This window comes from Scyliorhinus canicula, chromosome 15 (assembly GCF_902713615.1).
Source record: "Scyliorhinus canicula chromosome 15, sScyCan1.1, whole genome shotgun sequence".
NCBI lineage: Eukaryota > Metazoa > Chordata > Chondrichthyes > Carcharhiniformes > Scyliorhinidae > Scyliorhinus > Scyliorhinus canicula.
In genome coordinates this window covers 143621747-143644297 of record NC_052160.1, presented here as the reverse complement: position 1 = coordinate 143644297, position 22551 = coordinate 143621747, and the positions used below count along the sequence as shown (strand labels likewise).

At 50.5% G+C, this 22551-nt stretch overlaps 1 protein-coding gene across 1 annotated transcript in view; it reads left to right on the top strand.

Annotated features, from left to right (window-relative positions):
* Window positions 1-22551, top strand: part of LOC119978192 (chitotriosidase-1-like) — a 58712-nt gene that overhangs the window by 6613 nt on the left and 29548 nt on the right. Inside the window, exons 3-4 of the mRNA XM_038819621.1 lie at window positions 13961-14017; window positions 19147-19312. Of these exons, the coding sequence (XP_038675549.1) occupies window positions 13961-14017; window positions 19147-19312 (223 nt within the window). The remainder of the gene's footprint in view (window positions 1-13960; window positions 14018-19146; window positions 19313-22551) is intronic.

Genomic DNA, 22551 nt, shown 5'->3' with positions numbered 1-22551 from the left:
ACACGCAGCTCGACGCGTACCCCCTCCCCCGCATTTCTGATATGGTCAATCAGATTGCACAGTACCGGGTCTTCTCTACTATTGACCTGAAATCCGCCTACCACCAGCTCCCTATCCGTAAATCGGACCGTCCCTACACTGCCTTCGAGGCGGACGGTCGTCTGTACCAATTTCTGAGGGTTCCCTTCGGCGTCACGAATGGGGTCTCGGTCTTTCAGCGAGAAATGGACCGAATGGTTGGCCGGTACGGATTGCAGGCCACCTTCCCGTACCTCGACAATGTCACCATCTGCGGCCATGACCAGCAGGACCATGATGCCAACCTTTATAAATTCCTCCACACCGCATCTCTCCTTAATCTCACGTACAACAAAGAGAAATGCGTGTTCCGCACAGACCGCTTAGCCATCCTTGGCTACGTAGTCCAAAACGGACTACTGGGGCCCGATCCCGACCGCATGCGCCCCCTCATGGAGCTCCCAATTCCCCACTGCCCCAAGGCCCTCAAACGCTGCCTTGGGTTTTTCTCTTATTACGCCCAGTGGGTCCCGCAATACGCAGACAAGGCCCGGCCACTTATCCAGTCCACACATTTTCCCCTCTCGGCCGAGGCACAACAGGCCTTCGCCTGCATTCAATCTGACATAGCCAGGGCGGGGATGCACGCCGTAGATGAGACTCTGCCTTTCCAAGTAGAGAGCGACTCTTCAGATGTCGCCCTTGCCTCCACGCTGAATCAGGCCGGCAGACCCGTGGCATTCTTTTCACGCACCCTCCACGCCTCCGAAATTCGGCATTCCTCTGTCGAAAAGGAAGCCCAGGCAATCGTTGAAGCGGTGCGGCACTGGAGGCATTACCTGGCCGGCAGGAGATTCACTCTCCTCACTGACCAACGGTCGGTAGCCTTCATGTTCAACAACACGCAGCGGGGCAAGATCAAGAATGACAAAATCTTGCGGTGGAGATTCGAGCTCTCCACCTTTAACTACGAGATCTTGTATCGCCCTGGCAAGCTCAACGAGCCCCCAGACGCCCTCTCCCGAGGTACATGTGCCAGTGCACAAGTGAACCAGCTCCGTGCCTTGCACGATAGCCTTTGCCATCCGGGGGTCACTCGCTTGTACCACCTGATCAAAGCCCGCAATCTGCCCTACTCCGTCGAGGAAGTAGGGACAGTCACCAGAGACTGCCAGATCTGTGCGGAGTGCAAGCCGCACTTCTACCGGCCAGATCGCGCGCGCCTGATGAAAGCATCCCGCCTCTTTGAACGCCTCAGCGTGGACTTCAAAGGGCCCCTTCCCTCCACCGACCGCAACACCTACATCCTTAGTGTGGTCGATTAATTTTCTAGGTTCCCCTTTGCCATCCCATGCCCAGATATGACGTCTGCCACCGTCATCAAGGCCCTGGATTCCATTTTCGCCCTGTTCGGTTTCCCCGACTACATCCACAATGACAGGGGATCCTCATTCATGAGCGATGAGCTGCGTCAGTTCCTGCTCAGCAGGGGTATCGCCTCCAGCAGGACGACCAGCTACAACCCCCGGGGAAACGGGCAGGTAGAGAGGGAGAACGGGACGGTATGGAGGGCCGTCCAGCTGGCCCTACGGTCCAGGAACCTCCCAGCCGCTCGCTGGCAGCAGGTCCTCCCTGACGCTCTCCATTCCATTCGGTCGCTACTGTGCACCGCAACTAACAGTACACCCCATGAACGTGTTTTTGCCTTCCCTAGGAAGTCCACATCCGGAGTGTCGCGCCCGACTTGGCTCACGACTCCGGGCCCAGTCCTTCTCCGTAGGCATGTACGGCACCACAAGGCGGAACCCCTGGTGGACAAAGTACGCCTTCTCCACGCCAACCCTCAGTATGCCTACGTGGAGTTCCCCGACGGCCGCCAGGACACAGTCTCGCTCCGGGACCTGGCTCCCTCAGGTGCCGATCCCATGCCCACACCCCTTCCTGCGCCAACCCCAGCGCCCCCCTATTCGTCCCCATCAGGTCCATCCCTCATCCCCCTGCCCACCCTGGAGGACACGGAAGATTTCGGCTTGCTCTCGGAGTCATCCCGCCAGCAGCCAGCACCAACACCGCCAGCACCTGTACCATCGGGGCCATCACCACCTGTGCCGACGTCACCACCACAGCTACGCCGATCACAGCGGAACGTCCGACCACCGATTCGGCTCAACCTGTAACCTGCTAACCGGATGGACTCTTGATTTTCCTTGTTGGACCCTCTTGTAAATAGCATCCTTTGTATTAGAGTTACATGTCACCCCCGCCGGACTCATTTTTTACAGGGGGTGAATGTGGTGAGATAACCACTGTAGTAATGAGTACTGCAGTAGGGGGATGTATGGCTGTACCTGTAATACAGGTTCCTCCAGTCAGCCCCTGCCGGCTAGCTCCGCCCACAGGGAGCTTATGTATAAATGTATGAGAGCTGCTCAGACCCTTAGTCTACTGTTGCAGATGGAGGGACAACATCGTACAGCAATAAAGCCTCTATTGTACTAGTCTCTCGGCTTTGTGTATAATTGTTAGCGCCACATGTGTGTGACAGAGAGAGAGAGAGTCGGTGTGTGTGTGACAGAGAGAGAGAGAGTCGGTGTGTGTGTGAGAGAGAGAGAGAGAGTCGGGGTGTGAGGGAACGAGAGAGAGAGTCGGTGTGTGTGTGAGAGAGAGTCGGAGTGTGTACGAGAGGGAGAGAGATAGTCGGTGTGTCTGTGAGAGAGAGAGAGAGAGAGTCGGTGTGTGTGTGAGAGAGAGAGAGAGAGTCGGTGTGTCTGTGAGAGAGAGAGAGAGAGAGTCGGTGTGTGTGTGAGAGAGAGTCGGAGTGTGTACGAGAGGGAGAGAGAGAGTCGGAGTGTGTACGAGAGAGAGAGAGAGCCGGTGTGTGAGAGAGAGAGAGGGAGTCGGAGTGTGTACGAGAGAGAGAGAGAGAGAGAGTCGGTGTGTGAGAGAGAGAGAGAGAGACGGAGTGTGTACGAGAGGGAGAGAGGGAGACGGTGTGTGAGAGAGAGAGTCGGTGTGTGTACGAGAGGGAGAGAGGGAGACGGAGTGTGTACGAGAGGGAGAGAGGGAGACGGTGAGTGAGAGAGAGAGAGGGAGTCGGAGTGTGTACGAGAGGGAGAGAGAGAGAGTCGGTGTGTGTGAGATGTGGCCGGTCCAGGAGGCTTCCCGCTTCCCGGATGGCTTCATCTGCAGAAAGCGCACCCAACTGGAGCTCCTCACAGACCGCATGGTTCGGTTGGAGCAGCAGTTGGATGCACTTTGGAGCATGCAGGTGGCAGAAAGTGTTATAGATAGCAGTTATATAAATGTGGTCACACCCAAGGTGCAGACAGAGAAATGGGTGACCACCAGAAGTGGCAGGCAGTCAGTGCAGGGATCCCCTGTGGTTGTCCCCCTCTCGAACAGGTATAACCCTTTGGATACTGTCGGGGGGGGATAGCCTATCAGGGGAAAACAGCAGCAGCCAGAGCAGTGGCACCACGGCTGGCTCTGATGTTCAGCAGGGAGGGTCAAAGTGCAGAAGAGCAATAGTCATCGGCGACTCTATAGTCAGGGGAACAGATAGGCGCTTCTGTGGATGTGAAAGAGACTCCAGGATGGAATGTTGCCTCCCTGGTGCCAGGGTCCAGGACGTCTCAGAACAGGTAGCGGGCATCCTGAACGGAGAGGGCAAACAGGCAGAGGTCGTGGTACATATTGGTACTAACGACATAGGCAGGAAGGGGCATGAAGTCCTGCAGCAGGAGTTCAGGAAGCTAGGCAGAAAGTTAAAAGACAGGATCTCAAGGGTTGTAATCTCGGGATTACTCCCTGTGAAATGAAAAAAAAATTGCTTTTTGTCATGAGTAGACTTCAATGAAGTTACTGTGAAAAGCCCCTAGTTGCCACATTCCGGCGCCTGTTCGGGGAGGCTGTTACGGGAATCAAACCGTGCTGCTGGCCTGCTTGGGCTGCTTTCAAAGCCAGCGATTTAGCCCAGTGTGCTAAACAGCCACGTGCTAGTGAGGCAAGAAATAGGAAGGTAGAGCAGCTAAACACGTGGCTAAACAGCTGGTGTAGGAGGGAGGGTTTCCGTTATCTGGACCACTGGGAGCTCTTCCGGGGCAGGTGTGACCTGTATAAGAAGGACGGGTTGCATCTAAACTGGAGAGGCATAAATATCCCGGCCGCGAGGTTTGCTCGTGCCACACGAGAGGGTTTAAACTAGTATGGCAGGGGGGTGGGTACCGGAACAATAGGTCAGAAGGTGAAAAAATTGAGGGAGAACTAGGGAATAGGGCCACTATGGCTCTGAGGAAGAGCAGACAGGGAGATGTTGCTGCAAATAGCAGGACTGGGGGACTTAAGTGCATATGTTTTAATGCAAGAAGTATAACAGGTAAGGCAGATGAACTTAGAGCTTGGATCAGTACTTGGAACTATGATGTTGTTACCATTACAGAGACCTGGTTGAGGGAAGGACAGGATTGACAGCTAAACATTCCAGGATTGAGATGTTTCAGGTGGGAAAGAGGGGGGTGTAAAAGGGGTGGTGGAGTTGCGCTACTGGTTAGGGAGAATATCACAGCTGTACTGTGGGAGGATACCTCAGAGGGCAGCGAGGCTATATGGGTAGAGATCAGGAATAAGAACGGTGCGGTCACAATGTTGCGGGTTTACTACAGGCCTCCCAAAAGCCAGCAGCGGATAGAGGAACAGATAGGTAGACAGATTTTGGAAAGGAGTAAAAGCAACAGGGTTGTTGTGTTGGGAGACTTTAACTTCCCCAATATTGACTGGGACTCACTTAGTGCTAGGGGCTTAGACGGGGCAGAGTTTGTAAGGAGCATCCAGCAGGGCTTCTTAAAACAATATGTAGATAGTCCAACGAGGGAAGGGGCTGTACTGGACTTGGTGTTGACCTGGAATGAACCCGGCCAGGTGGTAGAAGTTTCAGTAGGGGAGCATTTCGGGAACAGTGACCACAATTCAGTAAGTTTTAAAGTGCTGGTGGACAAGTATAAGAATGGTCCTGAGGTGAATGTGCTAAATTGGGGAAGGCTAATTATAACAATATTAGGCGGGAACTGAAGAACATAGATTGGGGGCGGATGTTTGAGGGTAAATCAACATCTGACACGTGGGAGGCTTTCAAATGTCAGTTGAAAGGAATTCAGGACCGGCATGTTACTGTGAGGAAGAAGGATAAATACGGCAAAGTTTGGGAATCTTGGATAACGAGAGATATTGTAGGCCTCAACTAAAAAGAAAAAGGAGGCATTTGTCAGGGCTAGAAGGCTGGGAACAGACGAAGCCTTTGTGGAATATAAGGAAAGTAGGAAGGAACTTAAGCAAGAATCAGGAGGGCTAGAAGGGGTCACGAAAAGTCATTGGCAAATAGGGTTAAGGAAAATCCCAAGGCTTTTTACAGTACATAAAAAGCAAGAGGGTAGCCAGGAAAAGGGTTGGCCCACTGAAGGATAGTCAAGGGAATCTATGTGTGGAGCCAGAGGAAGTGGGCGAGGTACTAAATGAATACTTTGCATCAGTATTCACCAGAGAAGGAATTGGTGGATGTCAAGTCTGGCGAAGGGTGTGTAGATAGCCTGGGTCACATTGAGATCCAGAAAGACGAGGTGTTGGGCGACTTGAAAAATATTAAGGTAGATAAGTCCCCAGGGCTTGATGGGATCTACCCCAGAATACTGAAGGAGGCAAGAGAGGAAATTGTTGAGGCCTTGACAAATCTTTTGATCCTCACTGTCTTCAGGTGATGTCCGGGAGGACTGAAGAATAGCTAATGTTGTTCCTTTGTTTAAAAAGGGTAGCAAGGATAATCCAGAAAACTGCAGGCCAGCGAGCCTTAAGTCAGTGGTAGGGAAATTACCAGAGAGAATTCTTCGAGATAGGATCTACTCCCATTTGGAAGCAAGTGGACGTATTAGTGAGAGGCAGCACAGTTTTGTGAAGGGGAGGTCGTGTCTCTTTAACTTGATAGAGCTTTTCGAGAAGGTCACAAAGCTGCTTGATGCAGGTAGGGCAGTGGATGTTGTCTATATGGACTTCAGTAAGACAAGGTCCCTCACGGCAGACTGGTACAAAAGGTGACGTCACACGGGGTCAGAGGTAAGCTGACAAGATCGATACAGAACTGGCTAGATCATAGAAGGCAGAGAGTAGCAATGGAAGGGTGCTTTTCTGATTGGAGGGCTGTGACTAGTAGTGTTCCACAGGGTTAAGTGCTGGGACCTTTGCTGTTTGAGATAGAGATAGAGAAATACAGCACAGAACAGGCCCTTCGGCCCACGATGTTGCGCCGAACTTTTGTCCTAGGTTAATCATAGAATTTTGGACAATTTTTCATGGCCAATCCACCTAACCTGCACATCTTTGGACTGTGGGAGGAAACCGGAGCACCCGGAGGAAACCCACGCAGTCACGGGGAGGATGTGCAGACTCCACACAGACAGTGACCCAAGTCGAAATCGAACTTGGGACCCTGGAGCTGTGAAGCAATTGTGCTATCCACAATGCTACCGTGCTGCCCTTAAGAAGTTAACCTACACTCCATTATTCTACCCTAATCCAAGTACCTATCCAATAGCCGCTTGAAGGTCCCTAACTTTTCCGACTCAACTACTATCACAGGCAGTGCATTCCATGCCCCCACTACTCTCTGGGTAAAGAACCTACCTCTGACATCCCCTCTATATCTTCCACCATTTATCTTAAATTTATGTCCCCTTGTAATGGTGTGTTCCACCCGGGGAAAAAGTCTCTGACTGTCTACTCTATCTATTCCCCTGATCATTTTATAAACCTCTATCAAGTCGCCCCTCATCCTTCTCCGTTCTAATGAGAAAAGGCCTAGCACCCTCAACCTTTCCTCGTATGACCTACTCTCCATTCCAGGCAACATCCTGGTAAATCTCCTTTGCACCTTTTCCAAAGCTTCCACATCCTTCCTAAAATGAGGTGACCAGAACTGCACACAGTACTCCAAATGTGGCCTGACCAAGGTTTTGTATAGCTGCATCATCACCTCATGGCTCTTAAATTCAATCCCTCTGCTAATGAACGCTAGCACACCATAGGCCTTCTTCACAGCTCTATCCACTTGAGTGGCAACTTTCAAAGAACTATGAACATAGACCCCAAGATCTCTCTGCTCCTCCACATTGCCAAGAACCCTACCATTAACCCTATATTCCACATTCATATTTGTCCTTCCAAAATGGACAACCTCACACTTTTCAGGGTTAAACTCCATCTGCCACTTCTCAGCCCAGCTCTGCATTCTATCTATGTCTCTTTGAAGCCGACAACAGACCTCCTCACTATCCACAACTCCACCAATCTTCGTATCATCTGCAAATTTACTGACCCACCCTTCAACTCCCTCATCCAAGTCGTTAATGAAAATCACAAACAGCAGAGGACCCAGAACTGATCCCTGCGGTACGCCACTGATACCTGGGCTCCAGGCTGAATATTTGCCATCCACCACCACTCTCTGTTTTCTATCGGTTAGCCAGTTTGTTATCCAACTGGCCAAATTTCCCACTATCCCATGCCTCCTTACTTTCTGCATAAGCCGACCATGGGGAACCTTATCAAATGCCTTACTAAAATCCATGTACACTACATCCACTGCTTTACCTTCATCCACATGCTTGGTCACCTCCTCAAAGAATTCAATAAGACTTGTAAGGCAAGACCTACCCCTCATAAATCCGTGCTGACTATCCCTAATCAAGCAATGCCTTTCCAGATGCTCAGAAATCCTATCCCTCAGTACCCTTTCCATTACTTTGCCTACCACCGAAGTAAGACTAACTGGTCTGTAATTCCCAGGGTTATCCCTATTCCCTTTTTTGAACAGGGGCACGACATTCGCCACTCTCCAATCCTCTGGTACCACCCCTGTTGACAGCGAGGACGAAAAGATCATTGCCAACGGCTCTGCAATTTCATTTCTTGCTTCCCATAGAATCCTTGGATATATCCCGTCAGGCCCGGGGGACTTGTCTATCCTCAAGCTTTTCAAAACGCGCAACACATCTTCCTTCCTGACAAGTATCTCCTCAAGCTTATCAGTCTGCTTCATGCTGTCCTCTCCAACAATATGGCCCCTCTCGTTTGTAAATACTGAAGAAAAATACTTATTCAAGACCTCTCCTATCTCTTCAGACTCAATACACAATCTCCCGCTACTGTCCTTAATCGGACCTACCCTCGCTCTAGTCATTCTCATATTTCTCACATATGTGTAAAAGGCCTTGGGGTTTTCCTTGATCCTACCCGCCAAAGATTTTTCATGCCCTCTCTTAGCTCTCCTAATCCCTTTCTTCAGTTCCCTCCTGGCTATCTTGTATCTCTCCAGCGCCCTGTCTGAACGTTGTTTCTTCAGCCTTATATAAGTATCCTGCTTCCTCTTAACAAGACATTCAACCTCTCATCAACCATGGTTCCCTCACTCGACCATCTCTTCCCTGCCTGACAGGGACATACATATCAAAGACACACAGTACCTGTTCCTTGAACAAGTTCCACATTTCACTTGTGTCCTTCCCTGACAGCCTATGTTCCCAACTTCTGCACTTCAATTCTTGTCTGACAGCATTGTATTTACCCTTCCCCCAATTATAAACCTTGCCCTGTTGCTCGCAGCTATCCCTCTCCATTACTAAAGTGAAAGTCACAGAATTGTGGTCACTACCTCCAAAATGCTCCCCCACTAACAAATCTATCACCTGCCCTGGTTCATTACCAAGTACTAAATCCAATATGGCCTCCCCTCTGGTCGGACAATCTACATACTGTGTTAGAAAAGCTTCCTGGACACACTGCACAAACACTACCCCATCCAAACTATTTGATCTAAAGAGTTTCCACTCAATGTTTGGGAAGTTGAAGTCGCCCATGACTACTACCCTGTGACTTCTGCACCTTTCCAAAATCTGTTTCCCAATCTGTTCCTCCACATCTCTGCTGCTATTGGGGGGCCTATAGAAAACTCCCAACAAGGTGACTGCTCCTTTCCTATTTCTAACTTCAACCCATATTACCTCAGTAGGCAGATCCCCCTCGAACTGCCTTTCGGCAGCTGTTATACTATCTCTAATTAACAATGCCACCCCCCCACCTCTTTTACCATCCTCCCTAATCTTGTTGAAACATCTATAACCAGGGACCTCCAACAACCATTTCTGCCCCTCTTCTATCCAAGTTTCCGTGATGGCCACCACATCGTAGTCCCAAGTACAGATCCATGCCTTAAGTTCACCCACCTTATTCCTGATGCTTCTTGCATTAAAGTATACACACTTCAACCCATCTCCTTGCCTGCAAGTACTCCCCTTTGTCATTGTTACCTTCCCCACTGCATCACTACGTGCTTTGGCGTCCTGACTATCGTCTACCTTAGTTGCTGGACTACAGATCCGGTTCCCATTCCCCTGCCAAATTAGTTTAAACCCTCCCGAAGAGTACTAGAAAACCTCCCTCCCAGGATATTGGTGCCCCTCTGGTTCAGATGCAACCCGTCCTGCTTGTACAGGTCCCACCTTCCCCAGAATGCGCTCCAATTATCCAAATACCTGAAGCCCTCCCTCCTACACCATTCCTGCAGCCACGTGTTCAACTGCACTCTCTCCCTATTCCTAGCCTCGCTATCACGTGGCACCGGCAACAAACCAGAGATGACAACTCTGTCTGTCCTGGCCTTTAACTTCCAGCCTAACTCCCTAAACTTGTTTATTACCTCCACACCCTTTTTCCTTCCTACATCGTTGGTACCAATGTGCACCACGACTTCTGGCTGCTCACCCTCCCCCTTCAGGATCCTGAAGACACGATCAGAGACATCCCTGGCCCTGGCACCCGGGAGGCAACATACCTTTCGGGAGTCTCGCTCGCGACCACAGAATCTCCTATCTATTCCCCTAACCATTGAATCTCCTATTACTATTGCTTTTCTATGCTCCCCCCTTCCCTTCTGATCCCCAGAGCCAGACTCAGTGCCAGAGACCTGGCCGCTGGGGCCTTCCCCCGGTAGGTCATCCCCCCCAACAGCATCCAAAACGGTATACTTGTTTTGAAGGGGAATGGCCACGAGGGATCCCTGCACTGTCTGCCTGTTAGTTTTCTTTCCCCTGACTGTAACCCAGCTACTCTTGTCCAGTACCTTTGGTGTGGCTACCTCCCTGTAACTCTTCTCTTTGACCCCCTCTGCCTCCCGGATGATCCGAAGTTCATCCAGCTCCAGCTCCAGTACCTTAACACGGTCTCTGAGGAGCTGGAGTTGGGTGCACTTCCCGCAGGTATAGTCAGCGGGGACACCAGTGGTATCCCTCACCACCCACATCCTACAGGAGGAGCATGCAACTGCCCTAGCCTCCATCCCCTCTTACCTTACAGAATTAGCTGCCCCTTGGACCAACTGGACCTCCGCCCTCTGACTCTACTTCCAGTCAGCTGTACTCTAAACTCCTGGCTCTCTTCACGCTCTTTGATAAATATAGGAAATGAAATGTCAGGAGCACCTTACTCCCTCCTCACCTAACTCCCTCAGTCACCAAACTCTCACTGTAGCACTCAAATGCCACAAGCTCAGCACTCCCTCAGTCACCAAACTCTCACTGTAGCACTCAAATGCCACAAGCTCAGCACTCCCTCAGTCACCAAATTCTCACTGTAGCACTCAAATGCCACAAGCTCAGCACTCCCTCAGTCACCAAACTCTCACTGTAGCACTCAAATGCCACAAGCTCAGCACTCCCTCAGTCACCAAACTCTCGCTGGAGCACTCAAATGCCACAAGCTCAGCACTCAGTGCAAACAAAGTCTGCACTGTAACTAGCTCCTATTTATGCTGTGACTCTAGCCTCTGAAAACTGGCCTAATGCAATTAACTAATTAACAAGCTCCAGCTGCAAGTAAGTCCAAGTAGAACCTTGTTTAAAGCTGATTCAAAATTCACCTTCTTATAGACCAAACAGCAACTTTTAAGTTAATTAACTAAATAAAAGAATACTGTTTGTAGTATATATAAATGATTTGGAGGAAAATGTAACTGGCCTGATTGGTAAGTTTGCAGATGACACTAAGGTAGGTGGAATTGCGGATAGCGATGAGGACTGTCAGAGGATGCAACAGCATTTGGATTGTTTGAAAACTTGGGTGGAGAGATGGTAGGTAGAGTTTAATCCGGGCAAATGTGAGGTAATGCATTTTGAAGGTCTAATGCAGGTAGGGAATATACAGTGAATGGTAGAACCCTAAAGAGTATTGACAGTCAGAGAGATCTAGGTGTACAGGTCCACAGGTCACTGAAAGGGGCAACACAGGTGGAGAAGGTAGTCAAGAAGGCATAGGGCATGCTTGCCTTCATTGGCCGGACATTGAGTATAAAAATTGACAAGTCACGTTGCAGCTGTGTAGAACCTTAGTTAGGCCACACTTGGAGCATAGTGTTCAATTCTGGTCGCCACACTACCAGAAGGATGTGGAGGCTTTAGCGAGGGTGCAGAAGAGATTTACCTGGATGTTGCCCGGAATGGAGAGCATTAGCTATGAGGAGAGGTTGAGTAAACTCGGTTTGTTCTCACTGGAACGTCGGAGGTTGAGGGGCGACCAGATAGAGGTCTACAAAATTATGAGGGGCACAGACAGAGTGGATAGTCAGAGATATTTTCCCAGTGTAGAACGGTCAATTGCTGGGAGGCATAGGTTTAAGGTGCGAGGGGCAAGGTTTAGAGGAGATGTATGAGGCAAGTTTTTTACACAGAGGGTAGTGGGGCCTGGAACTCGCTGCCGGAGGAGGTGGTGGAAGCAGTGACGATAGTGACATTTAAGGGGGATCTTGACAAATACATGAAAAGGATGGGAATAGAGGGATACGGACCCCGGAAGTGTGGAACATTTTAGTTAAGACGGGCACGGGCTTGGAGGGCCGAAGGCCCTTTTCCTGTGCTGCACTTTTCTTTGTTCTTTGTTCTTTCTGTGCAAGAGAGAGAGAGATTCGGGGGGTGTGTGTGTGTGAGAGAGAGAGAGAGAGAGAGAGTCGGGGTGTGAGGGAGCGAGAGAGAGAGAGAAAGAGTTGGGGTGTGTGAGAGAGACAGAGAGAGAGAGAGTCGGGGTGTGAGGGAGCGAGAGAGAGAGAGAGAGAGTTGGGGTGTGTGCGAGAGAGAGAGAGTCGGGGTATGTGTGAGAGTCGGGGCGTGAAGGAGCAAGAGAGAGAGTCGGGATGTGTGCAAGAGAGAGAGAGTCAGGGTGTGAGGGAGCAAGAGAGAGAGAGAGAGAGAGTCGGGGTGTGAGGGAGCGAGAGAGTCGGGATGTGTGCGAGAGAGAGAGAGAGAGAGAGAGTCGGGGTGTGTGTGAGAGAGACAGAGAGAGAGAGAGTCGGGGTGTGTGTGAGAGAGACAGAGAGAGAGAGAGAGAGTCGGGGTGTGTGTGAGAGAGACAGAGAGAGAGAGAGAGAGTCGGGATGTGTGCGAGAGAGAGAGAGAGAGAGTTAGGGTGTGCGCGAGAGAGAGAGAGAGAGAGAGAGAGTTAGGGTGTGCGCGAGAGAGAGAGAGAGTTAGGGTGTGCGCGAGAGAGAGAGAGCGAGAGAGAGAGTTAGGGTGTGCGCGAGATGAGAGAGAGAGAGAGCGAGCAGGGGTCCGTCTGAGGGAGAGAGTCAGGGTGTATGCGAGGGAAAGAGAGAGACTATCAATGAAGTCACGTTGTAGATTACACCTTGGGCTGGATTCTCCGCCCCGCCGCGCCACATTTCTGTTTCATCCCGCCGGCAGGATGCTCCACCTGTCAATGGGGTTTCCTATTGTGGGCCAGCCCCACACTGTCCATAAAACTGCTCCTTTGTTCCCAGGAATGTACAGATTGGGTGGGGTTACAGGGATAAAACAGGGAGTGGATCGAGCTAGGGTGCACTTTCCGAGGCTCGGTGCAGACTCGAGTCGCCTCACATCATGATGAACACTCTCAGGCTGTTCACCATGTCGTAACTGTGCTTAATCGTCATCCCAATGCTGAGCACAACATTGTAATGTTTTATGATATAAATGCACCAATCATTCATGAGGGATGGTGTAAATAAGTTGTGGGTTCATTTATTTAGATTGGGAACATGGGAACTTTTCAACACAGATAGAAAATTCTGCTCAAGAACAAAAGTGAAACAAAGACTGGATAACATAACAGACGGCTCCCTTCTCGTGATGTCATGGTGCTATTCCTTAAAAGTTTCTCACAACAGATAGTGCCACTTACCCTGCGGAGCAGAGCAGATCATTCGTCCATTTTAATCGTCCAGACACTGTTGGACAGCTCTCCTGTGGGCCCCACTGGAGCTAACCTCTGCTGCACCTTCCATCCTCCTGTGGTCAAACAGGAGGTGCTCCTGCTCCCAACCTTGGGAAACGGCACCTTCCACATTTCCTGGACAGCCTGGAGGGGAACGTGCAGGGAGGCGCTGCTGAACCGTGGGGCCATGCGTGGTCTGGGTCTGGGATATGTTGCTTGATGTTGAATTCTGCACAGCTGCCAGACAGATGTTCCTGGTGTGCACAAGGTGAATGTCCATCGTGGGGGTCTTTAAACATGGTGCCAGGGCCTTCAACCCCATGAGGGAATGGCAGGGGCGGTGACTTACTGCTCACTTAGCTGTCAGCTTCACTGTGTTTCCTGCACATACATTTGTAATGAGCTGAACAGCGAGGGATTGCTCAGGAACTGCCATCCCACTCACCCCACAGCAGCCCACAACCCAATGGAAATCATTCCAACATCCACTCCCAACACCAACCTATCAATGCAGAATGGAAGATATCGCCCCCCCCCCCCCCAGGTATCATTGAGAGAATCGGTGTGTATCGTTTATATGCGTTGAGAAATGAAATGTTGCTGTTGTATTCTCCAACCTTATTCACTGTTATACTGACGCTTCTGTCATTTTTCTGATCAGAAATAAGAAGCTGAAAACGCTTTTAGGATTTGGAGGTTGGAATACACGAACCAGCAGGTAAAATTTATAACTTCCCAAAATTATATAAGTCTCAAAGTTCAGTGAGCTAATTGTAAATATCAATGTCAGCATTTCTGTGATTATTTTGGTGAAATTAAATTGGTCATTTTCAATAATGCAAAAGAAGGATGGCAGCAGACACTGAGTTTATACTGTTCTGTGCTGGTTTAAACTGGAATTGTAGACAGTCCAGCACCAATGGCAGAGATGGGCTGGGACTCGCTTTGATTGATTTGGTAGTTGGCCAATGAATTGGTCCAAAGGGTTGTACTTTGCTCGGTAACAGGAGGTGATTGGATCTTTCCTCCTGAAATACTTCTCAGGGACTTGGAGGTTTTAGTTTTGATCTCGGCATCACAGAGGTAAAAGGTGTAGGTAATCCTCGCCAGAAAGCTGTTGCTAACTCTCTGCAGAAAGCTGTTGCTAACTCTCTCCAGAAGGCTGCTGTGGGAGCTCTTCTCTCTCTCCAGAAAGCCTGTAGATGTTGGATTTTAAAAAAATTGTTCTTGGGATATGGGCATCGCTGGCTGGGCCAGAATTTATAGCTCTTCCCTAATTGCCTTTGAGGGGGCTGTTAAGAGTCAAGCACATTGCTGTGGGTCTGGTGTCACATGTAGGTCAGACCAGGTAAGGACGACAGATTTCCTTTGCAAAGGATGTAAGATGGGTTTTTGACGACAAGCAACAATGGTTTCACGGTCATAATTAGAATTTAATTCCAGAGTTTTATTGAATTCAAATTTCACCATCTGCAGTGGCGGGATTTGAACCTGGATCGCCAGAGCATTACACTGGGTTTTTCTCTGGTTTATTAGTCTAGTGACAATACCACTAGGCCACCACCTCTTGGGACTGCAGAGATCTGAAGACAAACCGTGATCTGAAAGAAAGGTTTGATGAGAAACATTCAGCCTCTCCAGGAGAGTTGTGTGTACGGTAATTAAATATTGCAGAAAAGATCATTACAGGCTACAAAACAAAGACTCCTTTCTCTGTCACTTGAGTTATATATTACTCCTTTCCACACCTCTGTGTGTATCTGATTCATGCATAGCCTCAAAATAAGGGGAAGTAGATTTAGGACTGAGTTTAGGAGGAACTTCTTCACCCAAAGGGTTGTGAATCTATGGAATTCCTTGCCCAGTGAAGCAGTTGAGGCTCCTTCATTACATGTTTTTAAGGTAAAGATAGATAGTTTTTTGAAGAATAAAGGGATTAAGGGTTATGGTGTTCGGGCCGGAAAGTGGAGCTGAGTCCACAAAAGATCAGCCATGATCTAATTGAATGGCGGAGCAGGCTCGAGGGGCCAGATGGCCTACTCCTGCTCCTAGTTCTTATGTTCTTATGTTCTTATGTGTAGAGGGTAGGGAACAAGTTAAAGTGGGAGCTTGGATTGTTAACAGTTGTTAACAGTTAACCAACTGCATCTGCTGTACCTTTCATTATAGTTCTTGTTTCTACTTCCAAAACTGGTGAGTGTAATTATTGGGCAGCCAAGGGCCAAAGACTTTGGGTTGTTTTAATAAGAAATCACTTGTGTTGTGTCTGCAGGCCGAATGAGCTGGAATTGACCATGTGCTTGCCCAAGATGCCATAACATAATATGGGGTCTTGGGTCAGGGGTCATTGGAACGGTAGAGGACGTCGTTTGAGTTGCAGCATAAATTAAAAAGTAGCACCAGGATGGTCGGGATATGGAAGGATGGGTCGGGAAGCTGTTGAGAAAATTCTTAAGGTGGATGACTTACCTCTGATTAATTTAAAAGAGATTCGCAAATAAAAGATAGTTGAAGTGGTGGGTGAATTAGAAATAGAGGCACCAGGTCGAACAAGGAAGGTGGAGATAATTGAAGCGATTATTCAGCATTAAAAACATTTTTAAATGCCAAAAGCACAGCCTGGATCAGGGCACCAATCAGAATTCGCCAAATCTAGTTCCAAATGGAACAAAGGGAGATGTAGGAAAGAGAAATGGAGAGGAAGCATAAGGAAAAGTACAATGAAAGAGAAATGGAGATGGACACAATTCTTGGGCGAAATTCTCTGAAGTACCGGCGTTTGGGGGGGGGGGGGGGGGGGTACCGGCGTTTGGGGGGGGAGAGTACCGGCGTTTGGGGGGGGGTAGCGGCATTTGGGAAGGGGGGGAGTACCGGCGTTTGGGGGGGGAGAGTACCGGCGTTTGGGGGGGGTAGCGGCGTTTGGGAGGGGGGGAGTACCGGCGTTTGGGGGGGGAGAGTACCGGCGTTTGGGGGGGGGTAGCGGTGTTTGGGAGGGGGGGGGAGTACCGGCGTTTGTGGGGGGGGGGGGGGGGTAGCGGCGTTTGTGAGGGGGGGAAGTACCGGCGTTTGTAGGGGGGGGGTTGCGGCATTTGTGGGGGGGGGGTAGCGGCGTTTGTGGGGGGGGGTAGCGGCATTGGAGAGGGGTGGGGAGGGGGTGTAGGAGTGGGGGGGGGGGGGTAGGGGTAGAGGAAGGGGGTAGGGGTAGGGGGTTGGGGTAGGGGACAGCGGCGTGCAGAGGGGGGGGGGCGACGGTGCGTTGGCCCCGGGGCATCCATTGGATGGGGGCATCAGCAGATCTTCCTCAAGGCTCCCCTTCCTCCCAGCTGCCTTGTCTTTGTTTGAGAGAGAGAGAGAGAGAGAGAGAGGGGAGATTGTGGGGACAGACAGAGAGAGAGAGACAGAGAGAGGGAGTCCAGGGGGATCAAATAGCTCTGGAACAAAGGGCAGGATGAAGAGAATGTGAGAGGGAGAGAGGAAAAAGGGGGAGGGAGGAGAAAGGGGGAGGGAGGAGAAAGGGGGAGGGAGGAGAAAGAGGCCCAGGGGGTGGGGAGGCAGAATTAATCCAAATTCCTGCTTATTTCCTCAGACTCTTCAAAAGGTTGTTTCTCCCCAGGATTAGAAAAGGTGCCTTGATAATTCACAGCGCAGAACCCTTTCTACGCTGTGAATTATAAAGGCAGAACCCAGAAACTTTGCCAAAAGTTTTTCCCTCTCTCTCCGCGCGTTTTTCCTGTTGTTGTGAAACTGACCTGAAATCGCAGAGGCTGAAGCTGAAATAGACAAATCCAGACACATCTCCCACCCCGGGATCCCAGCATTTCCCTCTGCATTCTAACCAGGCAATATTCCTGGCTTTAGGCAGATTGCAATATACTCACCAAAGCCCTGCTCTCAGCCAGAGGACGGACGGGACTCCCTCTCACTGTCTCTCTCTCTCTGTCTGTCCCCACAATCTCCCTCTCTTTCCCAACCCCCTACCCCTACCCCCCTACCTCTACTCCTACCCCTACCCACCACCCCCCACCCCTACCCCCCACCCCCACCCCCCCTACCCCACCCACCCCCCTACCCCACCCACCCCTACCCCCCCCCCCCCCACCCTACGCCCACCCCCCCAACCCCCCACCCCTACCCGCCCCCCCACCCCACCACTACCCCCCCCACCCCTACCCCCACCTACCCTACCCCCCCCACCCCCACCCTTACACCCCACCCCTACCCCCACCCCTACCCATCCCCACCCCTAATCCCCCCCACCCCGACCCCAACCCACCCCACAAACGCCGTTACTTCTCCCCCCCCACAAACGCCGGTACTCTCCTCCCCCCCCCCACAAACGCCGTTACTCTCCCACCCCGCCCCCACACAAACGCCGGTACTCTCCTCCCCCCCCCCCACAAACGCCTGTACTCTCCAACCCCCCCACCCACAAAACGCCGGTATCTCCTCCCCCCCGCCCACAAACGCCGGTACTCTCCTCCCCCCCCCACAAATGCCCGGTACTCTCTCCCCCCCCCCCCACAAACAGCCGGTATGCTCCTCCCCCCCCCCACAAAACGCCGTACTCTCCTCCCCCCCCCCACAAAGCCCGGTCCGGTACGCTCCCCCCCCACAAACCCTACTATCTCCCCCACAAGGCGCCGGTACTCTCCTATCCCCCCCCCACAAACGCCGGTACTCTCCTTCCCCCCCCCCCCACACAATGCATTACGCTTCCACCCCGCCCCCTACACAAACGCCGTGTACTCTCCTAACGCCCGCCCCCCACACAAATGGCATTTACTCTCCCCACGCCGCGGCCCCCAAGACAAATGCCGGTACTCTCCTCCCCCCCCACAAACGCCGGTATCCTTCCTCCCCCCCCCACAAACGCCGGTAATCCCCCCGTCCTCCCCCCCCCCACAAACGCACGGTACTCTCCTCCTCCCCCCCCCCACAAAACGCCGGTACTCTCCTCCCCCCCCCCCACAAACGCCGTACTCTCCTCTCTCTCCTTCCCCCCCCCCCCCCACACGCCGGTACTCTCCTCCCCCCCCCCCCACAAACGCCGGTACTCTCCTCCCCCCCCCCCCACAAACGCCGGTACTCTCCTCCCCCCCCCCACAAACGCCGGTACTCTCCTCCCCCCCCCCCACAAACGCCGGTACTCTCCTCCCCCCCCCCCCACAAACGCCGGTACTCTCCTCCTCCCTCCCCCCCCCCACAAACGCCGGTACTCCCCTCCTCCCCCCATCCCCCCCCCCCCCCCCCCCCCCCCCCCCCCGCACTCGATGTAGGTAACTGAACGCCGTCAACCCTCATCAATGGTTGACGCCGTTATGAACCTACTGTGATTTTCGCCGCCGTGACCCGTGGCTACGTCGGCGGGACTTCGGCCCATCCGGGCCGGAGAATTAATCAACGTAAAAATTAAATGACATCCCGCCGGCGCCAGCTGTTCTCGGAGGCTGCTGGCGGGATATGAACTACGCCGTTTAATGGCGGCTCGGAAAATTAAAAACATGGCGGGAGCGGGAATAACGCCGCCGCCGGCCGATTCTCCGACCCTGCGTGGGGTCGGAGAATTTCACCCTTTGTCTTTTTCCAATTGAGGGGAAACTTAGTGTGACCAAGTCACCTATCCTGTACATCCTTTTGGGTTGTGGGAGTGAGACCCATGCAAACACGGGGCGAATGTGCAAACTCCACTTGGACAGTGACCTGGGGCCACGATTGAACCCTGGTCCTCGGTGCTGTGAGTACAATGAGCATGTTAAGTGTTCAAAGAAACAATACTGGCAGGAAAAAATGGCCTGATTCTGAAAAATCAATTTTTAACGCTTTCTGTTTCAATCTTCCCACCATTAGATATTTAAACATTTCCAACACACTGGAAAGGCGAACAGCTTTCATCAATACTGCAATCGAATTCCTGCGAAGACACAGATTCGACGGTTTAAACCTGGACTGGAGGTTTCCGCGCAGAGAAAGCAATCCCGCCAAATATAAACAATATTTTACACTCTTGGTCAAGGTGAAAGATCTAAGGTTATAATCTTCAATATGACATCTTGTAAAGACATTTCGATATGAGATAAATCCAATATTGCATCCCCAATATCAGTGGAGGCCACACGTTCATGAAAATGACTGCTGGAGGAGCAGTAAAAAGGAACAAGCATGTTTAGTTTCATCAGTATCACGGTATCAACTGACAGGTTTGGAGGTTCCAGTGCCTTACATAGAACATTACAATGCAGTACAGGCCCTTCGGTCCTTGATGTTGCACCGACCTGTGAAACCCCTCTTAAGCCCATCTACACTATTCCCTTATCATCCATATGTTTATCCAATGACCATTTGAATGCTCTTAGTGTTGGCGAGTCCACTACTGTTGCAAGCAGGGCATTCCACGCCCTTACTACTCTCTGAGTTAAGAACCTACCTCTGGCATCTGTCCTATATCTATCTCCCCTCAATTTAAAGCTATGTCCCCTCGTGCTAGCCATCACCATCCGAGGAAAAAGGCTCTCACTGTCTACCCTATCTAATCCTCTGACCATCTTGTATGTCTCAATTCAGTCACCTCTGAACCTTCTTCTCTCTAACGAAAACAGCCTTAAGTCCCTCAGCCTTTCCTCATAAGATCTTCCCTCCATACCAGGCAACATCCTGGTAAATCTCCTCTGCACCCTTTCCAATGCTTCCACATCCTTCCTATAATGCGGCGACCAGAACTGAACGCAATACTCCAAATGCGGCCGCATCAGAGTTTTGTACAACTGCAACATGACCTCATTGCTCCGAAACTCAATTCCTCTACCAATAAAAGCTAACACACCGTACGCCTCCTTAACAACCCTCTCAACCTGGGTGGCAACTTTCAGGGATCTATGTACATGGACATCGTGCTCTCTCTGCTCATCCACACTACCAAGAATCTTACCATTAGCCCAGTACTCTGTCTTCCTGTTATTCCTTCCAAAATGAATCACCTCCCACTTTTCTGCATTAAACTCCATTTGCCACCTGTCAGCCCAGCTCTGCAGCTTATCTATGTCCCTCTGTAACTTGTAACATCCTTCTGCACTGTCCACAACTCCACCGTCTTTAGTGTCATCTGCAAATTTACTCACCCATGCTTCGACGCCCTCCTCCAAGTCATTTATAAAAATGACAAACAGCAGTGGCCCCAAAACAGATCCTTGTGGTACACCACCAGTAACTGGACTCCAGTCTGAACATTTCCCATCAACCACCACCCTTTGTCTTCTTCCGGTTAGCCAATTTCTGATCCAAACTGCTAAATCACCCTGAATCCCATGCCTCCGTATTTTCTGCAATAGCCTACCATGGGGAACCTTACCAAATGCTTTACTGAAATCCATATACACCACATCAACTGCTTTATTCTCATCCACCTGTTTGGTCACCTTCTCAAAGAACTCAATAAGTTTTTTGAGGCACGACCTACCCTTCACAAAACCGTGTTGACTATCTCTAATCAAATTATTCCTTTCCAGATGATTATTCATCCTATCACTTATAAACCTTTCCAAGACTTTGCCCACAACAGAAGTAAGGCTCACTGGTTTATAGTTACCGGGGTTGTCTCTACTCTCCTTCTTGAACAAGGGGACAACATTTGCTATCCTCCAGTCTTCTGGCACTATTCCTGTAGACAAAGATGACTTGAAGATCAAAACCAAAGGCTCAGCAATCTCCTCCCTAGCTTCCCAGAGAATCCTAGGATAAATCCTATCCAGCCCAGCGGACTTATCTATTTTAACACTTTCCAGAATCGCTAACACCTCCTCCTTATGAACCTCAAGCCCTTCTAGTCTAATATCCTGTATCTCAGTATTCTCTTCGACAACATTGTCTTTTTCCTGTGTGAATACTGACGAAAAATACTCATTTAGCACCTCTCCTATCTCCTCGGACTCCACGCACAACTTCTCACTACTGTCCTTGACTGGCCCTACTCTTACCCGAGTCATTCTTTTATTCCTGACATATCTATAGAAAGCTTTAGGGTTATCCTTGATCCTACCTGCCAAAGACTTCTCATGTCCCCTCCTGGCTCTTCTTAGATCTCTCTTTAGATCCTTCCTAGCTAACTTGTAACTCTCGAGTGCCCTAACTGAACCTTCACGTCTCATCTTTACATAAGCCTCCTTCTTCCTCTTGACAAGTGTTTCAACTGCTTTAGTAAACCACGGTTCCCTTGCTCGACCACTTCCTCCCTGCCTGACAGGTACATACTTATCAAGGACACACAGTAGCTGTTCCTTGAACATGCTCCACATTTCCATTGTGCCCATCCCCTGCAGTTTTCCTCTCCATCCGATGCATCCTACGTCTTGCCTCATCGCATCATAATTGCCTTTCCCCCAGATATAACTCTTGCCCTGCGGTATATACGTATCCCTTTCCATCACTAAAGTAAACATAATCGAATTGTGGTCACTATCACCAAAGTGCTCACCTACCTCCAAATCTAACACCTGTCCTGGTTCATTACCCAGTACCAAATCCAATACGGCCTCGCCTCCCGTTGGAGGAACCCTCCTGCACACATTGGACAAAAACAGACCCATCTAAAGTACTCGAACTATAGTGTTTCCAGTCAATATTTGGAAAGTTAAAGTCCCCCATAACAACTGCCCTGTTACTTTCGCTCCTATCCAGAACCATCTTTGCAAACCTTTCCTCTTAATCTCTAGAACTTTTCGGAAGCCTGTAGAAAAGCCCTAACAGGGTGACCTCTCCTTTCCTGTTTCTAACCTCAGCCCATACTACCTCAGCAGACGAGTCCTCACCAAATGTCCTCTCAGCCACCGTAATACTGTCCTTGACTAACAATGCCACCCCTCCCCCTCTCTTACCATCTTCCCTGAGCTTACTGAAATATCTAAACCCCGGCACATGCAACAACCATTCCTGTCCCTGCTCTATCCATGTCTCCGAAATGGCCACAACATCGAAGTCCCAGATACCAATCCATGCCGCAAGTTCATCCACCTTATTCCGGATGCTCCTGGCATTGAAGTAGACACACTTTAAACCACCTTCCTTCCTGCCGGTACACTCCTGCACCTTTGAAACTTACTCATGACCTCACTACTCTCAACCTCCTGTATACTGAAGCTACAATTCAGGTTCCCAATCCCCTGCTGAACTAGATTAAACCCTCCCGAAGAGCATTAACAAATTTCCCCCCCAGGATATTCGTACCCCTCTGGTCCAGGTGTAGACCATCCCGTTTGTAGA